Source organism: Delphinus delphis, chromosome 10 (genome assembly GCF_949987515.2).
Source record: "Delphinus delphis chromosome 10, mDelDel1.2, whole genome shotgun sequence".
Classification (NCBI taxonomy): Eukaryota; Metazoa; Chordata; class Mammalia; order Artiodactyla; family Delphinidae; genus Delphinus; species Delphinus delphis.
This window is the reverse complement of record NC_082692.2, coordinates 64,067,032-64,084,927: the sequence shown is the minus strand read 5'-3', so window position 1 is coordinate 64,084,927 and position 17,896 is coordinate 64,067,032. Positions and strand designations below refer to the sequence as shown.

The window sequence follows — 17,896 nt, the reverse complement described above, 5'->3', positions numbered from 1 at the left end:
GTTAGCAGCATGTGTGTGGGATCTAGTTCCCTGACCAGGCATTGAAACTGGGCCCCCTGCATTGGGAGTGCAGAGTCTTAACCACTGTACCACCAGAGAAGTCCCCCCTGTTGTTAATTATTTAAATAATTTATTACCTGATACAGGGCCCATATTACATCTTCACCAGTTGTCCCACTGATATAATAAGCTTTATACTTAGTTTTTCCCCTGATCCAGGATCCAGTTCAGGATCACACACTGCATTTAGTTGTCACATTTCTTTAGTCTACTTTAATCTGGAACTTTCAGCCGCCCTTTTTTCTTCTATGACACTGGCATTTTAGAAGTATATAGGTCAGTTGTTGTTTTAGAATGTCCCTGAATTTTAGTTCATGTATTTCCTTATATTCAGGCTATGTATTTTTGGCTGCAGTACTCCATAACTAATATTGTGTCCTTCTCAGTGCATCATATTGGCAGCCTCATATTATCCATTTTTCCCATTATGGCTCATACTTTGATAATTTGTGAAGGTACTGTCTGCCTGGTTTTCCCACTGTAACATTACCATTTTTCTCATTGACATTTAAAATATTTTATAGGGAAATACTTTGAGACTACACAAATATACTTTTCTTCATTGAATTTGTGTCTGAAGGTTTGCTCATCCATTAATAATTTCTGTGACTGAATTAAGTTATTACTGGTGCTTTTCTAATTCTATCCATTCCATCTGTGCTTGCAGTTGGCATTTTGCAGCAGGGACAAGCTTTCCCTTCTCCCTTTATGTGTGTCTGTGGTCTATGCATTCACACAGCAGTGACATTACTACCATTCTTCATTTTGATGAATTATCTAAATTTGGCCAGTGGGAACGACTTTAAGCCGCCTCCTGTGACCTTTTGGCATTATTTGATGCATTTTTGCATATCTCCTACTTCCTGACACACAAAGATGTTCCAAACTCCTTTTTTTTTTTTAAATTAATTTATTTAATTTTTGTTTATATTTGGCTGCGTTGGGTCTTCGTTGCTGCGCGCGGGCTTTGTCTAGTTGCGGTGAGCGGGGGCTACTTTTTGTTGCAGTGTGTGGGCTTCTCCTCGGGCTCCAGGTGCACGGGCTTCAGCAGTTGTGGCTCGCGGGCTCTAGAGCGCAGGCTCAGTAGTTGTGTTGCACAGGCTTAGTTGCTCCACGGCATGTGGGATCTTCCCAGACCACGGCTTGAACCCGTGTCCCCTGCATTAGTAGGCAGATTCTTAACCACTGCGCCACCAGGGAAGCCCCCCAAACTCCTTTGTAATTTTCCCATCCCAGTCCCGGAATCAGTATTTTTACAGGGAGCTCTGCTCCTTTCCATGGGTGATTTTACATGATCTTTATTGACTTCTGTATCATGTAAGGAGCACTTAAATTGGATCAAAATGTTAGATTTTAGACCTGGTTCAACCTATTTCTAATTTGTGTGACTTTCAGAAAGACAGCCTTTGAGCTTTAGATTCCATATGAGGAAAATGGGATTAACCAAAATTAGTCTTTTTTTTTTTAAACACTTTATTTGGAAATAACTTCAAACTTACAGAAAAGTTGCAAGAAAAAGAATAGTACATGGCATACCTATATACCCTTTATCTAGATTTGCCTGTTACCATTTCACTCCCATTTTGATTTATCATTTATAGTCTATATCTGTTTATAAATATGTTTTTTCTGAATCATTTGAGATAAAGATGCATATATAATGGGCCTTTACTCCAATAAGTGTGTGTTTACTAGGATAAGAAATTCTCATACATAAGCACAGTAATCAAGTTCATTAAATTTAACATTGACACAATATTTTAGTCTACTAAAGTCCATATTGCAGTGTTGCCACTTGACCCAGTAATTTTTAATTTTTATTGGAGTATTGTTGATTTACAATGTTGTGTTAGTTTCTGCTGTACAGCAAAGTGAATCAGTTATACATAGACATATATCTACTCTTTTTAGACTCCGTTCCCATATAGGCCATTACGGAGTATTGAGTAAAGTTCCCTGTGCTATACAGTAGGTTCTTATTAGTTTTCTGTTTTATATATAGTAGTGTGTATATGTCAATAGCAATCTCCCAATTTATCCCCTCACTTTCCCCTTGGTAACCATAAGTTTGTTTTCTGTATCTGTGACTCTATTTCTGAATAGGTTCATTTGTACCATTTTTTTAGATTCCACATATAAGTGATATCATATGATATGTTTGTCTTTCTCACTGACTTACTTCACTCAGTATGAAAATCTCTAGATCCATCCATGTTGCTGCGAATGGCATTATTTCATTCTTTTTTATGGCTGAGTAGTATTCCATTGTATGTATGTACCACATCTTCTTTATCCATTTCTCCGTCAATGAACATTTCATTGCTTCCATGTCCTGGCTGTTGTGAATAGTGCTGCAATGAATATTGGGGTACATACATCTTTTCGAATTATGGTTTTCTCTGGATATATGCCCAGGAGTGGGATTGCTAGATCATATGGTAGTTCTATTTCTGGTTTTTTAAGGAACCTCCATACTGTTCTGTACTGTGGCTGTACCAATTTACATTCCTACCCACCGTGTAGGAGGGTTCCCTTTTCTCCACATCCTCTCCAGCATTTATTGTTTGTAGTTTTTTTTTTTTTTTTTTGCAGTATGTGGGCCTCCCACTGCTGTGGCCTCTCCCGTTGTGGAGCACAGGCTCCGGACGCCCAGGCCCAGCGGCCAAGGCTCACGGGCCCAGCCGCTCTGCGGCATGTGGGATCTTCCCTGACCGGGGCACAAACCCGTGTCCCCTGCATCGGCAGGCGGACTCTCAACCACTGCACCACCAGGGAAGCCCGTGATCTTTTTTTTTTTTAAAAAAAATATATTTATTTATTTGGCTGTGCCAGGCCTTAGTTGCAGCACGTGGGATCTTCGTTGTGTCATGTGGGACCTTTAGTTGTGGCATGTGAACTCTTAGTTGCGGCATGTGGTATTTAGTTCCCAGACCAGGGATCGAACCCAGGCCCTGTACATTGGGAGCATGGAGTCTTAACCACTGGACCACCAGGGAAGTCCCTCCTCACTGGTGATCTTAATCACCCAGTTAAGGTGTTCTGTGATGGCTCCACTGTATGGTTACTTTTCCCCTCCATTTGCAACTTATAAACAATTTGTGAAAGATTCTTTAGACCATGGAGATATCCTCCTTCTCATCAAAATCCTCTCTCTGTCACCCAGGTTTAGCATCCACTTAGAATTCTTGCCTGAACCAGTCTTTTCTTTGATGATTACACAGCAATACTTTTCCACTCCAGCCCTTCCCTCCACATTTACCAGTTGGCTTTCAGAGTTCTGTAAGCAAGAGCCCTTCCTTTTCCCTCTTTTACTTATTTATTTGTCTGTTGTCAGTGTGAATTCATGGAATTGTAATTTTTCAGTGCTCAATAATTCATTACTTCAGTATTTTGTGCTGAAGTTGTTTCATATTTGGCCACTGGGAGCCCCTTCAGGCTGGCTTGTCATCCTTGTTGGTTTTTTTTTTTAAGATTTTTTTGATGTGGACCATTTTTAAAGTCTTTATTGAATTTGTTACAGTATTGCTTCTGTTTTATGTTTTGGTTTTTTTGGCCATGAGGCATGTGGGATCTTAGCTCCCCGACCAGGGATTGAACCCGCACCCCCTGCATTGTAAGGCGAAGTTTTAACCGCTTGACCACCAGGGAAGTCCTTGGCTTGTGATCCTTGTGACAAGCACTTGTCATTTTTGAGCACCTCCTTTAGGGCATAGTAGGATGTTCCAGGTTCATTTAGTACCTTCCATTCCTCATGCCTAGAATCAGGTGTTTCTCTGAGGTGCTCTCATTTCTTTCAGTAGGAGAAGGTATTAGAGACCAAGATCTGGGTACAGGTATGCTCAGTGCTACTGAAGTATCTTTGCTTCTAGGTCCTTTCTATTCAGAGCTATTATGTATCTGTAAATTCAAATGCAGACAGTAGTTGAGTACACATATACGTGCATATACACATAATATATATATTTTAGAAATAATGAGGCCATAATGATACCTCCAGTTCTAATCTGTCCCCACAGTGTTCCTTTTTGCCCTCCTCTACTCCATATTTATATGTCTCTTCTTCTGAGAGTAAGAATCTTGGCTCCCAGCATCAACACGTTTATGAATACGTTCAAATTAGTTTCAGAATTGCTTTGCCCCTGCCACTATCATAAACAAAAGTACTAAAAGAGTTCAAGATATGTTTGTGGTTCTCCTGCTCCCCTAGCCCTGACCAAGACTGAGGGTGTATTATATATTGGCAAATAGTGTGTTCGTGAGTTACCTGGATGAACGTTTTTTCCCCTCCCTTCAGTGTGGTTTTTACTTATTTGAAGTATTGTTAAAGGTTTATTTCTTTCAGTTTGTTTTCAGTTTTGGTGTTTCCTCTCCCTCTTCCCATCCAAGCTGATTTAATTTTATATATATTTATTTTTTAAGATTTATTTATTATTTATTTGCCTGAGTCAGGTCTTAGTTGCCACACGCAGGGTCACCATTGCGGAGCGCAGGCTCTTCGTTGTGTGCGGGCTTCTCTCTAGTGGCGTGCGGGTTTTCTCTTCTCTAGTTGTGGCACACAGGCACGTGGGCCCTGTAGTTGTGGCGTGTGGGTTCCAGAGCGCATGGACTCTGTAATTTGTGGCACGCGGGCTCTAGTTGAGGTGCATGAGCTCAGTAGTTGTGGCATACGGGCTTAGTTGCCCCGCGACATGTGGGATCTTAGTTTCCTGACCAGTGATCAAACCCGCGTCACCTGCATTGTAAGTCAGATTCTTTGCCACTGGACCACCAGGGATCTCCCCAGTTTTATATTTTGAATACGTAGAATTCTAATGTGCTTTCAAAAAATGTATGCTTCCAAAAAATGTATACTTCCTCATGAGTTCATTCTATTCCCATCTCCCCATTCCTTGTAGAATAAACTTACTGTTTTCTGGCTTATCCTTCCTGTGTTTCTTTTTGCCAAAACATGTAGGTGTTTGCATATTTTTTTATTTCCCTCTTTTATACTTTGCCTTTTCTGCTTAATCTTTCCTGGAAACTCTTGGTGGTCATACCTTCACAGTGCTCCATTATACTTGGAAATGTGAATAGTTGCCATTACTTTAGAATTACAGACAAAGCTGCGATAAATAACCTTGTGCCGTATGTATTGTCTTATTTCTTTAAGGTGGATGCTCAAGGTAAATTTCTAAAATTAGAGTTGCTGTGTTGAGGAGTAAATTAAAATACATAGTTTTGTTAGATTCATGCCTCTACCATGGGAGTCTGCACGGTTTTGAATTCTTGTAAACAGTGAAGCCAGAGTGCCTCTTCCCTCATGGCCTCACCAAGAGAGTGGCGTCAAGCGTTTGAATTTTTGCAAATCCTGATATGTGAGAAATGGTATCCATGTTAATTTTAATTTGGTATCTCTTTTTGTGAGTGAAGTGAAGTTGAACATCTTTTTATATTTTCAAGGGTCTTTTTTAATGGTTTTTTTTTTTTTTTTTGCGGTACGCGGGCCTCTCACTGTTGTGGCCTCTCCCGTTGCGGAGCACAGGCTCCGGACGCGCAGGCTCAGCGGCCATGGCTCACGGGCCCAGCCGCTCTGTGGCATGTGGGATCTTCCCGGACCGGGGCATGAACCCGTGTCCCCTGCATCGGCAGGCGGACTCTCAACCACTGCGCCACTAGGGAAGCCCTTTAATGGTTTTTTTAAAAAATTTTTTTCTCATTTTTCAGTTAGTTTTTTCCGTTGTCTCCTAGAGTAATAAAAGTTATTTAAATGTTTAGAGTATATTGCAAATATTTAGTTGTATTTTTTACTTTAGTTATGGTGGGGTTTTTTTTGTAGTTTTGAATTGAAGTATAGTTGATTTACAGTGTTGTGCCAATCTCTACAGCAAAGGGACCCAGTTATACACGTAGAGACATTGTTTTCTTTTTTTTTAAAATTAATTAATTTTTTTGGCTATGTTGGGTTTCCATTGCTGCATGCGGGCTTTCTCTAGTTGAAGCGAGCAGGGGCTACTCTTCGTTGCGGTGCGCGGGCTTCTTATTGAGATGGCTTCTCTTGTTGCAGAGCATGGGCTCTAGGCACACAGCCTCAGTATTTGTGGCTTGCGGGCTCAGTAGTTGTGGCACGCGGGCTCAGTAGTCGTGGCGCACGGGCTTAGTTGCTCCGCGGCATGTGGGATCTTCCCAGACCAGGCCTCGAACCCGTGTCCCCTGCATTGGCAGGTGGGTTCTTAACCGCCATGCCACCGGGGAAGTCCGGAAAATGTTAACTTTTAAAATCCGGCCTTTCTTTGTTAGAAATAAACTTTTTACTTGACGTGTAGACTACAGAAAAATTTTTAACCATTCTTTTTGTGTCTCCATGTATGGGTTACAAATAAGTGCTGAATCCTCATTTAGAGTGCCAGTGCAACAATTGTTCCCTTGTGTGATGTTTCTGTGATTTTCACACACACTCTCCCCCTGATTCCTGGGTATAGTTTATTGGAATGACAAATTCTTATAAGGAATGAGGAAACTGGTAGCATTTCTTTGTCTTGTTTTTAGGAAAATAGAATGACTTTTTTAAAAAAATTATTTGTTTATTTATTTGGCTGCCTTGGGTCTTTGTTGCTGCGTGCGGGCTTTCTCTAGTTGAGGCAAGCGGAGGCCACTCTTCGTTGCAGGTGCATGCTTCTCATTGCAGTGGCTTCTCTTGTTGCGGAGCACGGGCTCCAGGCGAGCAGGCTTCAGTAGTTGTGGCACATGGGCTCAGTAGTTGTGGCTCGTGGGCTCTAGGGCACAGGCTCAGTAGTTGTGGTGCACGGGCTTAGCTGCTCCGCGGCATGTGGGATCTTCCCAGGCCAGGGCTAGAACCCATGTCCCCTGCATTGGCAGGCGGATTCTTAACCATGTGTCACCAGGGAAGTCCCTAGAATGACTTTTAAAGGAAAATACATTAGCTAAAGAATGCCCACCCTGCAATAAAAGCAATTACAAATACTTTAAATCAGTGGTTTTCAAACTTTGTTGATCATGTATGTCCAAGAAAGCAAAATTAGGAACTATTTACTTTTAAAAACAATATATTTATCTTATTTTTGGCTGTGTCGGGTCTTAGTTGTGGCATGTGACATCTGTATTGCAACATGTGGGATCTTTTGTTGCGACATGTGGGCTTCTCTCTAGTTGTGGCTCGCAAGCTCCAGAGAGCATGGGTTCTGTAGTTGCAGCCTGCTGGCTATCTAGTTGTGGCTCACGTGCTCAGTAGTTGCAGTGCATGGGGTTAGTTGCCCCGCAGCATGTAGGATCTTAGTTCCCTGACCAGGGATTGAACCCACGTTCCCTGCATTGGAAGGTGGATTTTTAACCACTGGACCACCAGGGAAGTCCCCTACTTCCTTTTATGTTTAGTTAACATATAAAATTATTCACTAGATATTTAAATAGTTACTGAGTATGTGGAATCTTTCATGTTTGTTTATTTTTTTGCTTTTATGTTTGTATTTACAAACTAAATTAAAAAAAATTTTTTTTAACTTTTTAGTTTATATTGGAATATAGCCGATTAACAATGTTGTGATAGTTTCAGGTGCACAGCAAAGAGACTTAACCATACATATATACATGTATCCATTCTCCCCCAGACTCCCCTCCCATCCAGGCTGCCACATAATATTGAGCAGAGTTCCCTGTGCTATACAGTAGGTCCTTGTTGGTTATCTTTTTAAAATTAATTTATTATATTTAAATACTTTTTCTTAATGTATCCTATGAAATCTAAATTGCAATTTGTGCTCACTGTTATCCATTTTAAGAATAAATGGATATGCTTTTCGTTAAAAGTCAAGTGTGTTATATACTTTATTTTTCTTCTTGAACTTGCATTTTTATTTTACCTTCAAGAGAATATAATCCTAGTATAATACTTTTTAATGCTTGAAGATCTTATCCCTGAAACCTAGAGAAAAGGAGCTAACTAAGCATGTCTTTAGTCAGAAAATTTGAACTGGGATTTTAGTTTCTCTATTATTGTATAAAACAATGCTTATGTATTGTTTTGTTGTTCTAGAGGAAATGTGATTGCTATGAGAAAGTTAGCACTTAATTTAAAATGTTAAATTGTGGATATTAACATTTATTAAATATGAATAATAAAAACAGATCACAGTTTTAAAAAACACCTGTGTACTTGCCACTCTCAAAAAAGAACATTACCATTACCATTGAAGCATTCCATGTTCATCCTTTGGCCTGCCCACTCAGAGCTAACTGTTATTCTGAATGTTTGGCTTGTCTTTTTTATGCAGTTTTACCACACACGCACACACACACACAAAACTACACAAATCCTGTTTTAGTTTTTACATTTAAAAAGCTTTAATATCAGTGTAATCATATTGTATTTTTTCGTGACTTGCCTTTTTGTTCAGCATCATTCATCTATAGTATATAGCAGTACAAGTAATCTCGTGTATGCATATGTCACAATATATCCATTGTAATGTGGGTGGGTGTGGTAGTTTCTACTTTAATGTACTATGAAAAATGCTACTATGAATTTTCCTGAACATACATCTTTTGTGTTTGTTCATAATGGAATTACTGGATCTTAGGGAATGCAAACATTCACTTTTTCTAAACAATGCCATGTTGTTTCCAGATGGTTGTAAAAATTTATTTTGCTAAGGGTGTATAAGTTTTCTGGATGCTCTGTATCATGGACAGTGCTTGGTGTATTCTTTTTTTTTTTTCCAATTTATTTTATTTATTTATTTTTGGCTGTGTTCGGTCTTCGTTGCTGTGTGCGGGCTTTCTCTAGTTGCAGCGAGCGGGGGCTACTCTTCATTGCAGTGCACAGGCTTCTCATTGTGGTGGCTTCTCTCGTTGTGGAGCATGGGCTCTAGGCGTGCGGGCTTCAGTAGTTGCGGCACACAGGCTCAGTAGTTGTGGCTCATGAGCTCTAGAGCACAGGCTCAGTAGTTGTGGTGCACGGGCTTAGTTGCTCCACAACATGTGGGATCTTCCCAGACCAGGGATCGAACCTGTGTCCCCTGCACTGGCGGGTGGATTCTCAACCACTGCGCCACCAGGGAAGGCCTGCTTGGTGTATTCTGACTTAGTGATATTTACTTATCTACTGGATGTGAAGTGGTGTTTCTTTAGGGTTTTAACTTGTATTTCTCTTATTACCAAATAGCTTTGCCATCTTTTCATGAATTCTTTGACCTTTGGTGTTTCTTCCTCTATGAAGTGCTCGTTTCCACCTTTTGCTTTCTTTTTTCCATTGCGTTGTCTTTTTCTTTGTGGGTGTTCTTTAGATATTCTGCATACTAACAGGCGTGGTTACATCATCAGTTACCTGTGTTAAAAATAGGTTTTCTGGGCTTCCCTGGTGGTGCAGTGGTTAAGAATCCGCCTGCCAGTGGAGGGGACACAGGTTCGAGCCCTGGTCTGGGAAGATCCGACATACTGCGGAGCAGCTAACCCCGTGTGCCACAACTACTGAGCCTGCTCTCTAGAGCCTGCCAGCGACAACTACTGAGCCCACGTGCCACAACTACTGAAGCTCACGTGCCTAGAGCCCGTGCTCCGCAACAAGAGAAGCCACTGTAATGAGAAACCAGCGCACCGCAACTAAGAGTAGCCCCCGCTTGTCGCTACTAGAGAAAGCCCCCATGTGCAGCAACGAAGACCCAATGCAGCCAAAAATAAAAAATCAAATCAAATAAATAAATTTATTACAAAATAAAAATTAAAAACATAGTTTTCCTAGTAGCTTATCTTTTTGTTTTCTATCCCAAGGTCATCACGACATTTTCTTAAATCATCTTTAAAAATTCTTTAGTTTTGCCTTTAATATATAAAGATCTTTAATCTACCTGGAATTAATTTTTAAACATGTTATAATGTAGGGGAAAAAAAAATTTCCCCATATGGTGTGAGATCAGCTATAGTTTCAAGGTGGAAAAATATTAAAGCTGGATTTCTCTCCCCACTGATCCAAGCCATTTCTGTTAAAAGTAAATTTTTATGTATGTTGTGATTTGTTTCTTGACTCTATTATAAAGTTTTATTAGTTATTTGTTTTGACTTGAGTACTCCCACTTTTTTCTTCAGGAGTCTTTTGGGTCTTTGCTGTTTTGTGTAAAGTTTAGAATCAGCTTGTTAAGGTCCATATTAAACAAACTCATTGGGATTTTGATTCGAATTAAATTTAATCTGTAGAACAACTTGGAGAAAACTGACGTCTTTACAATACTGAGCCTCTCAATTTGTGGAGGCAATTTATCTCCCAGTTTATTTAGGTCTTTTATATCTCTTTCAGTTAAGTTGTATAATTTTCTTCACATTTCATTGATCGTCTCAGAATGATCATATAGTAATTAATGTATATTTTTGGAAAATTTTTTCTCTATTAAACCTCATATATGGAGTGTCAGTGGATAAAACTACTTTTCCTTTTACAAGGGTTGGCAAATTATAGCCACCTGTTTTTGTATATAAAATTGTATTAGATCACCACCAAACCCATTCATTTATGTATTTTCTGTGGCTGATTGCACACTATAGCAGCAGAGTTGAGTAGAGACAGAGAACATATGGCTTGCAAGCCTAAAATATTTAGTATCTGACCCTTCCCCCGCCCCCCCCAAAAAAGCATACCAATTCTTGCTATATTTGTGTTGTCCCGTTATCTTCAGGGAAGATGTTTTTTTTTTTTAACATCTTTATTGGGGTATAATTGCTTTACAATGGTGTGTTAGTTTCTGCTTTATAACAAAGTGAATCAGTTATACATATGTTCCCATATCAGGGGAGATGATTTTAAACAACAAAAACTACCTTTAAATGTAATCTGAGAGGTTACTTGTTCAATCTGTTCTCATTGAAAACTTGAAAAAAATGTGAACTGTGCTCTCTGATGTTAGAACTACTGAGCCTCCAGCATTGTCTAACAGTTTCAAACATATATCTTTGTGTGTAGTCAAATCTAGACATCTGTCTAGTCAAACAGTTAAGTTGTTACTTGGAAAAAAATGTTGATTAAAGGGATAAACTATATGACTTGTGAGCCATATAACATTGTCAAGTATTACGAAAGGATTTTTAGAAACATACTATGTTGAAGATTATAGTTGTCAGAAGTTTAGGACTGGGCTTGATAGCAGAGTTTACCATCGTATCATTTCATAGGTAAGGAAACTGAGTTATAGAAGTTAGATAATTTTGCTGAAGGTTGCACAACCTATTATATTATTCTGACCCTAAGGTGTTTTTGTGAGACAGGTAATAGAGCATAGTGGCATAAGAGCTTAGGCAGAACTCCGTGCAAAGCTTTGCCTCTTGGTAGGTAAGTAACTGGGCAGCTTGCTGACACTCTGTGCCCCAGTTTGCTGATTTGGAAAACTGGAGAGACTAACCTGCCTTGCTTAGCGGGATTAAACAAGATCATATTATATGTAAGGTGTTCAGCAGAGTGCCTGGCACAAATGATTATTAGTTGTCCATACTGTCCTAACATACTTTCTCAAGAGAATTCTCTCAAGGTCTTCTGGATAGTAAAGAATGTACAATGTGAATATTCAGCTCTACTTTTAAAATATATACATACTTATGAACAATTTGGAAAAGACTATTATGTTTTCAAATGCTGTGACATAAATTTTTCTGAATTAATCACTGAATTAAATTTTTCTGCAATTAATTACATCACTGAATTAATTTACCCTTTTCTTGAACATAGTCATGCCTTTAAATAGATTTTTTTCTCTAATTAGCTTAAGGTTTCTCATGCTCTATTTATATATCCCATTCTCATAATTTATACATATAGGAGTCTTTTCGAGTTACATTATTTAAGGTCTTATATTCTCCTTGACGGGTATTAATTTTGTGTTTGTTACTGTGTAGCTCTAGTTTTGGGAGGAAAAGAGGCATGTAGTCAGGTCGATGTCATTCTTAAAGCAGTATATCATTCAGGCAATATCCTTAACAACCAATGTAGTAATGTTTCCTTTTTTTAAAAAAATGCAAGGGGGGAGCAGTGGGGAGCTTAGATTGACAAAATATTTTTATTGGCAAGTCCATATAGTCTCAGTGATTGCTATGTTGTAGGTTTTTAGTTCCTGAAGGCTTCATAGCTGTAGTTGCTGCTCTCTTTTTCTCTCTTTGCTCTCATGTTAGTATTTTAATGATTCTTGACTGGGCATGTTAATTGCAACACACACACACACACACACCCCCCACAGGAAAGCAGTCCCACACAGGAAAGACGTCTAGTCCCCAATTCCAATTGTGCTCACTTTGAGAAATACTGTTGAATAAATAGAAGTATTATAGAGGCTAGGGCTGTGGTTTAAATATCTATATATATCCGTATCTACATGTGTATCTATATGACATCCAGAGAACCCTTCCTTTTATTCTTAGAAATGTTAACAAAAAAAAAAAAAAAAAGTGGCCATGTAAAGGACTGGGAAGAACCCCAAATCTGACTCTCACTTCTCCACCCTGTCCCAACCTTGGCTGTCCCTGAAAGGCCTCTTTAGAGCACCATGTGTACTTGACAGGGCTGGGCAACATGTCAGTAAATGTCCTCTTTCATCATTTCTTAGAATGTTATCGAATGTATAAACCTAGAGACATTCTTTATGCCTAAAGCAATGATTTACTTTGGCCTTTTGCCTTTGAATGTTTCTGTCACTGATTTTTGTGAAGATGAAGATGCCACGGATTAGTGAAATAAGCCAGGTAGAGAAATACAAGTACTGCATGGTGTCACTTATATGTGGAATCTTTAAAGAAAAAAAAAAAGTCAAACTCCTAGAAACTGTAGAAAAGTGGTTGCCAGGGATTGGGGGGTAGGAGAAATAGGAAACGGTTGGTAAAAGGGTACCAGTTTTCAGCTATAAGATAAATTAGGTCTGAGGAGCTAATGTCAAATGTGACAAAAGTTGATAACACTGTACTGTAAAGTTGAAATTTGCTAAGAGAGTAGACCTAAGTGTTCTCGTGTGCACACGCGTGCACACGCACACAAGATAAATATGTGAGGGGATGGATGTATTAATTTGCTGGGGGGGGTGAATCCTTTCACAATGTGTATGTATATCAAATCACAACGTACACCTTAAATAAAAATCTTAAAATCAGTTTTATTTTTCATTTACACCTAAATAAAACTGAAATAAAAAAGATGACATGATTATCCAATTTCAGGGTCTTGGTTATCAAAGCCTACACAAAACCAGTCATGCTTTTTTACTGTTTACTCAGTAAAAGACATGGAATGAAAATTGAAGTGGTAAAGTTGCCACTCATATGTCACTAATAGTCGTATTTTTAAACTGTTCTATGCAGTTGAGGCTTTGAGTGTAATAAATCAGCTACTTTCATTTTGAATACTTTAAAAACTGTAGTGATTTATTATTTATGTAGATATTCATGCTTTGATGTGACTTTAGGTTCATGCAAAATGGATTTTGGACACTGATGTTTTCAATGAATGGATGAATGAGGAGGATTATGAGGTGGATGAGAACAGGAAGCCCGTGAGTTTTCGTCAGCGAATTTCAACAAAGAATGAAGAGGTATTTGGTTTGGCACCATTTTTCTCACTTGGTGTTTTCTTCTTTCTTGGCCTGAATGTTATCAAATCTTCATTAATAAACTGTCAGCCATCAAGTATATATAAAAGTTACTAAATGGCCATAACAACCATCTCAGGAGCTGGCATCCCCCAAAAAGGGGCATGAGAATCTCAGAGGGTCATTAAGATTTAAAGTGGCCCATGCAGTGTGCAAGGTAGTACAACTGATTTTGTTCTCTAGATCTGAGTATTAATTTTGTGAGCCAAATGTCATCATGGGGTAATTTAACTTAGCTCTTCATTTTCCAAGGGAAAACTGATTTAGTTTTAATATTTTTTAATAGCTTTGTTAAGGAACATATAGTAGTTAGTATAAAGTATAGGCCTTAAAGGTCTCATAGTTACAGTTCAGTCCTTTTTTCAGGTAGGGGGACTTGACATTTAATACTCTTTAATCCTTTAAGAAGCCCAATCATTTAAATATTTATCCATGTTTTGTTTTAAGTCACAAGTTGGGAGGTAGGTGTGTCACTAGAGGAAGACTTGAGACTGAGAAGGCTTAGATGTGTTAGTGTTGGGTTATGACAGCTTCAGGTAGATACCTGTGATTCCGGAAGTCTTTTTTCATTGGGGACACTTAAGATTTTTGCTTTTGGTTTTGTTTTTTAGTTTTTTGAAAAAAATCTTTGAGGCATATACTTTTAACCAATAATTTAGAAAGTGTAGTTCTTTCATACCTATTTTCAGCCCCAAGACTTTCTTACTAAAAGTCTGTCACACACCATATATTCTTTATCTTTAAGAAAAATATTTAAAAACTGAGTCTTTTTCATATCTTTTTATTTTTAGTTCATCCCTATTTGCTTTGGATATTTTTTTTTTTTGCCTGCGTTGGGTCTTCGTTGCTGCGTGTGGGCTTTCTCTCATTGCGGCGAGTGGGGGCTATGCTTCGTTGTGGCGCACAGGCTTCTCATTGTGGTGGCTTCTCTTGTTGTGGAGCACAGGCTCTAGGTGCGCTGGCTTCAGTAGTTGGAGTACACGGGCTCAGTAGTTGTGGCACACGGGCTTAATTGTTCCGTGGCATGTGGGATCTTCCTGGACCAGAGCTCAAACCCGTGTTCCCTGCATTGGCAGGCGGATTCTTAACCACGGCGCCACCAGAGAAGTCCCAATCATTAATGTCTAATTGATGTTTTAATCTCTGATTCGTTTTTCAACCTCAGATGCAATACTGTGGATCATTTTAGGTGTATTTTCTTTATTATGGTCTGTTTTATTAAATTGGTATTAAATTTATCATCTACAGGCTGACTTTTGTATATTGATGTATGGCCTGCAACTATGCTGAACTTGTTTATTAGCTCTAATAGTTTTTTTGTGGATTCCTTGGGGTTATCCATATATAAGATCATGTCATCTGCAGATAGGGATAGTTTTACACGTGTGGGTTGACTTTTTTTTGTTTTGTTTTGTTTTTGCGGTACGCGGGCCTCACTGTTGTGGCCTCTCCCGTTGCGGAACACAGGCTCCGGACGCACAGGCTCAGCGGCCATGGCTCACGGGCCCAGCCGCTCCACGGCATGTGGGATCTTCCCGGACCGGGGCACGAACCCGTGTCCCCTGCATCGGCAGGCAGACTCCCAACCACTGCGCCACCAGGGAAGCCCCTGTGGGTTGACTTTTAAATCATAAGGTGCAGTCTTGTAAAATTTTACCTCTTTTGAGTCATTTTCTCTTATATTCCTTTTAATGATGAACTAGGAGTAGTTTCTGGTACATTTTCACAAGATCATTCAGCCAGTCTTTGTATTTCATTAATTTAATAGCATGTGTTTCATATTTTTCCAGTGGTTATTGAAAATGCTTTTCCCACCTGGGAACACAGAATTTGAGCAGGAACAGTTTTTAGTTGTGAGGGGTTTGGGCATGTCTGTTTTGTAGCATAGTTTGAATACCTGTGGGATGGTTCTAATATATCCATTGATGGTGCATCACCTGGAAGGTCAGGGAAAGTCTCCTGACTGCTTATGGTCGAGGATGCTTAATGTTGTGCCTTTCATTTCCTCTGCGCACTTGTGTTTGGTATTATCTTTGTGAAAACTCACCTTTGGACAAGGGTTTGTAGAAACTGAGGAGTCAGCAAAGCTAGCCGATATTTACTTCCATTTACTTCTTCCTAGCCAGTCAGAAGTCCAGAGAGAAGAGATAGAAAAGCATCAGCTAATGCTCGAAAGAGGAAACATTCACCTTCCCCTCCACCTCCCACACCCACAGAATCCCGGAAGAAGAGCGGGAAGAAAGGGTAAGAACTGCAGCATGATTCAGAAGGCACTGAAACAGACTAAAGAACTTTGCAGATTTTTACATTTACCTTGGACGTTTGTCTTACTTTGACTTGGTTGGAAGTCTTTGCTTTGATAGCTCATCTTGTTATGGAATGTTATCTTATGGGCATCTTATGTCAATTTTATACATTTCTATCTCTGAATAGAACGTTTTTTCTGTATCAATGTTTGTATTGAGAAGTGTGGTTGGTAAGGAATTTAAGAAATTATATTCACGAGTTACTGTCTTTCTCCAGTTTTACCACCTGTCCCCTACATGATCCAAATGACTTATAGAGGAGTTGAACCTCTGTCTGCTCCATATTCTGCAAATTGCAGCAGTGTAGTGCCTTATTCAGTAAGTCACGTTTGTACTTAGTGAATCTTGCTTGAGTAGAGATTTTGGTTTCTATTGAATAGGTTGTTGTGAGGATTAAGTGAGACTTTAAAGACCTTGCACAGTGCCTGGCCTGAAGTAGATGCCTATAAATGGTAGACAGTAAATAATAATTTTATGATTATGTACTAAGTAGATAGTTAATAATTTCAGGGTTGTCTAGCTCAAAACATATTTTAGACTTTTTTTTTGATGTGGACCATTTTTAAAGTCTTCATTGGATTTGTTACAATATTGCTTCTGTTTTGTCTTTGTTTTTTTTGGTGGGGAGGCACGTGGGATCCTAGCTCCCCTACTAAGGATCGACCCCACACCCCCTGCATTGGAAGGCGAAATCTTAACCACTGGGCCACCAGGGAAGTCCCTCAAAATATATTTTGAGCATTTTTTCAGAGATTATAGTTTAGTTTTAGAAAATGACAGTTTGCAAAATTTATTCTTTTCATGTGGTAGTAAATTTGTCGACTTTCTGGCTGTTGTCAAGTAGATATTTACAGTGCAGTCATCTTCTCTCCATCAGCTTCCTTTTGTGACATTCTTCTCTAGCCAAATTTGCCTTTTGTTGCCCAGAACATGCCTTGAATCACGTTATTTCTTGAAGGGTAAGGTTACTTAAGCGTTCTTAACCATGCGTAGAAGCTTTTAGGGAAGTTAAGAAACTCTTATTTAGTTTTATAAATAATATTAATGAGTCAGTTACAGTTATAAAAAGATTTTTGTTATTTTATCGAGTCACATGTACTGTGACATAAAAATTAAAAGAACAAAATAGGTTTTTCTTGGGGATTATTGAGGGTAACCTTATCTCTTAAACTTGCATTCTGAAACTTATTGTTGATGTTCAGAGATTTCAGAGCTACCTGAGATCCTTGTAAAGAATATCATAACAACTTTTCCAAATGTTTCCCGGCCTGAAATCGATGTGCTACTCTCCCCTTTATGGGCTAAGATGGGCTGCCAGGACATGAGTGGTCACAGAATCAAAATGTGTTGTCTGGGATGCTCACAGTGGTGGCATTTAGCCTCTACTCTGAGTATAATACCCACCAAATTTAGTTTCCCAAAATAAATGTATGCGCGTCCTTTAATTGAATGCATCTGCCTTCTAATGAGCAGGACTTTGCTCATTTAAGTCTCCCCTTAGAATAGTCTATTTAACTAAAACATCTTGAAACCTGTTTTCCTAACATTTGTTTTATTCATCTTCCCTGCATCTTTTCTTCATTTTGAAGTATTTTACCTCCTTGCCACCTTTAGTTTCATAGGCTTAAAAAAAAATTGTCATGTAATTTTTATTAAACAAATTTTTTTACTCTGTATACCTTATTCTAACCTATGCCAACATGTTATCCCTCTAAAAAGAGAACTTGGAGCGTTCTCTCAGCAGTGTGAGGACTCAGCAAGCTCTTTCTCCATTCTGCCTCCCTTGTCGGTGTATTCTAGATTACTACCCCAAAACGGGGAATTTTTTTCTTAAGCTTTTATGCTTTTACTCATCATCCTGAAACATTGCCAACCTTTTAGTAAATTGTTACAGTTCTCTTTGTCTGAGTTGTATTTTTGTGG

The 17,896-nt window shown here is 38.9% G+C and overlaps 1 protein-coding gene across 4 annotated transcripts in view; it reads left to right on the top strand.

Moving 5' to 3' along the window:
* SMARCC1 (SWI/SNF related BAF chromatin remodeling complex subunit C1) overlaps positions 1 to 17,896 on the top strand; it is a 180,310-nt gene that overhangs the window by 52,872 nt on the left and 109,542 nt on the right. For all 4 annotated transcript variants that reach the window (XM_060022372.1, XM_060022375.1, XM_060022374.1 and 1 more), the window contains 2 exons: positions 13,485 to 13,610; positions 15,790 to 15,911. In XM_060022372.1, the coding sequence (XP_059878355.1) occupies positions 13,485 to 13,610; positions 15,790 to 15,911 (248 nt within the window). The remainder of the gene's footprint in view (positions 1 to 13,484; positions 13,611 to 15,789; positions 15,912 to 17,896) is intronic.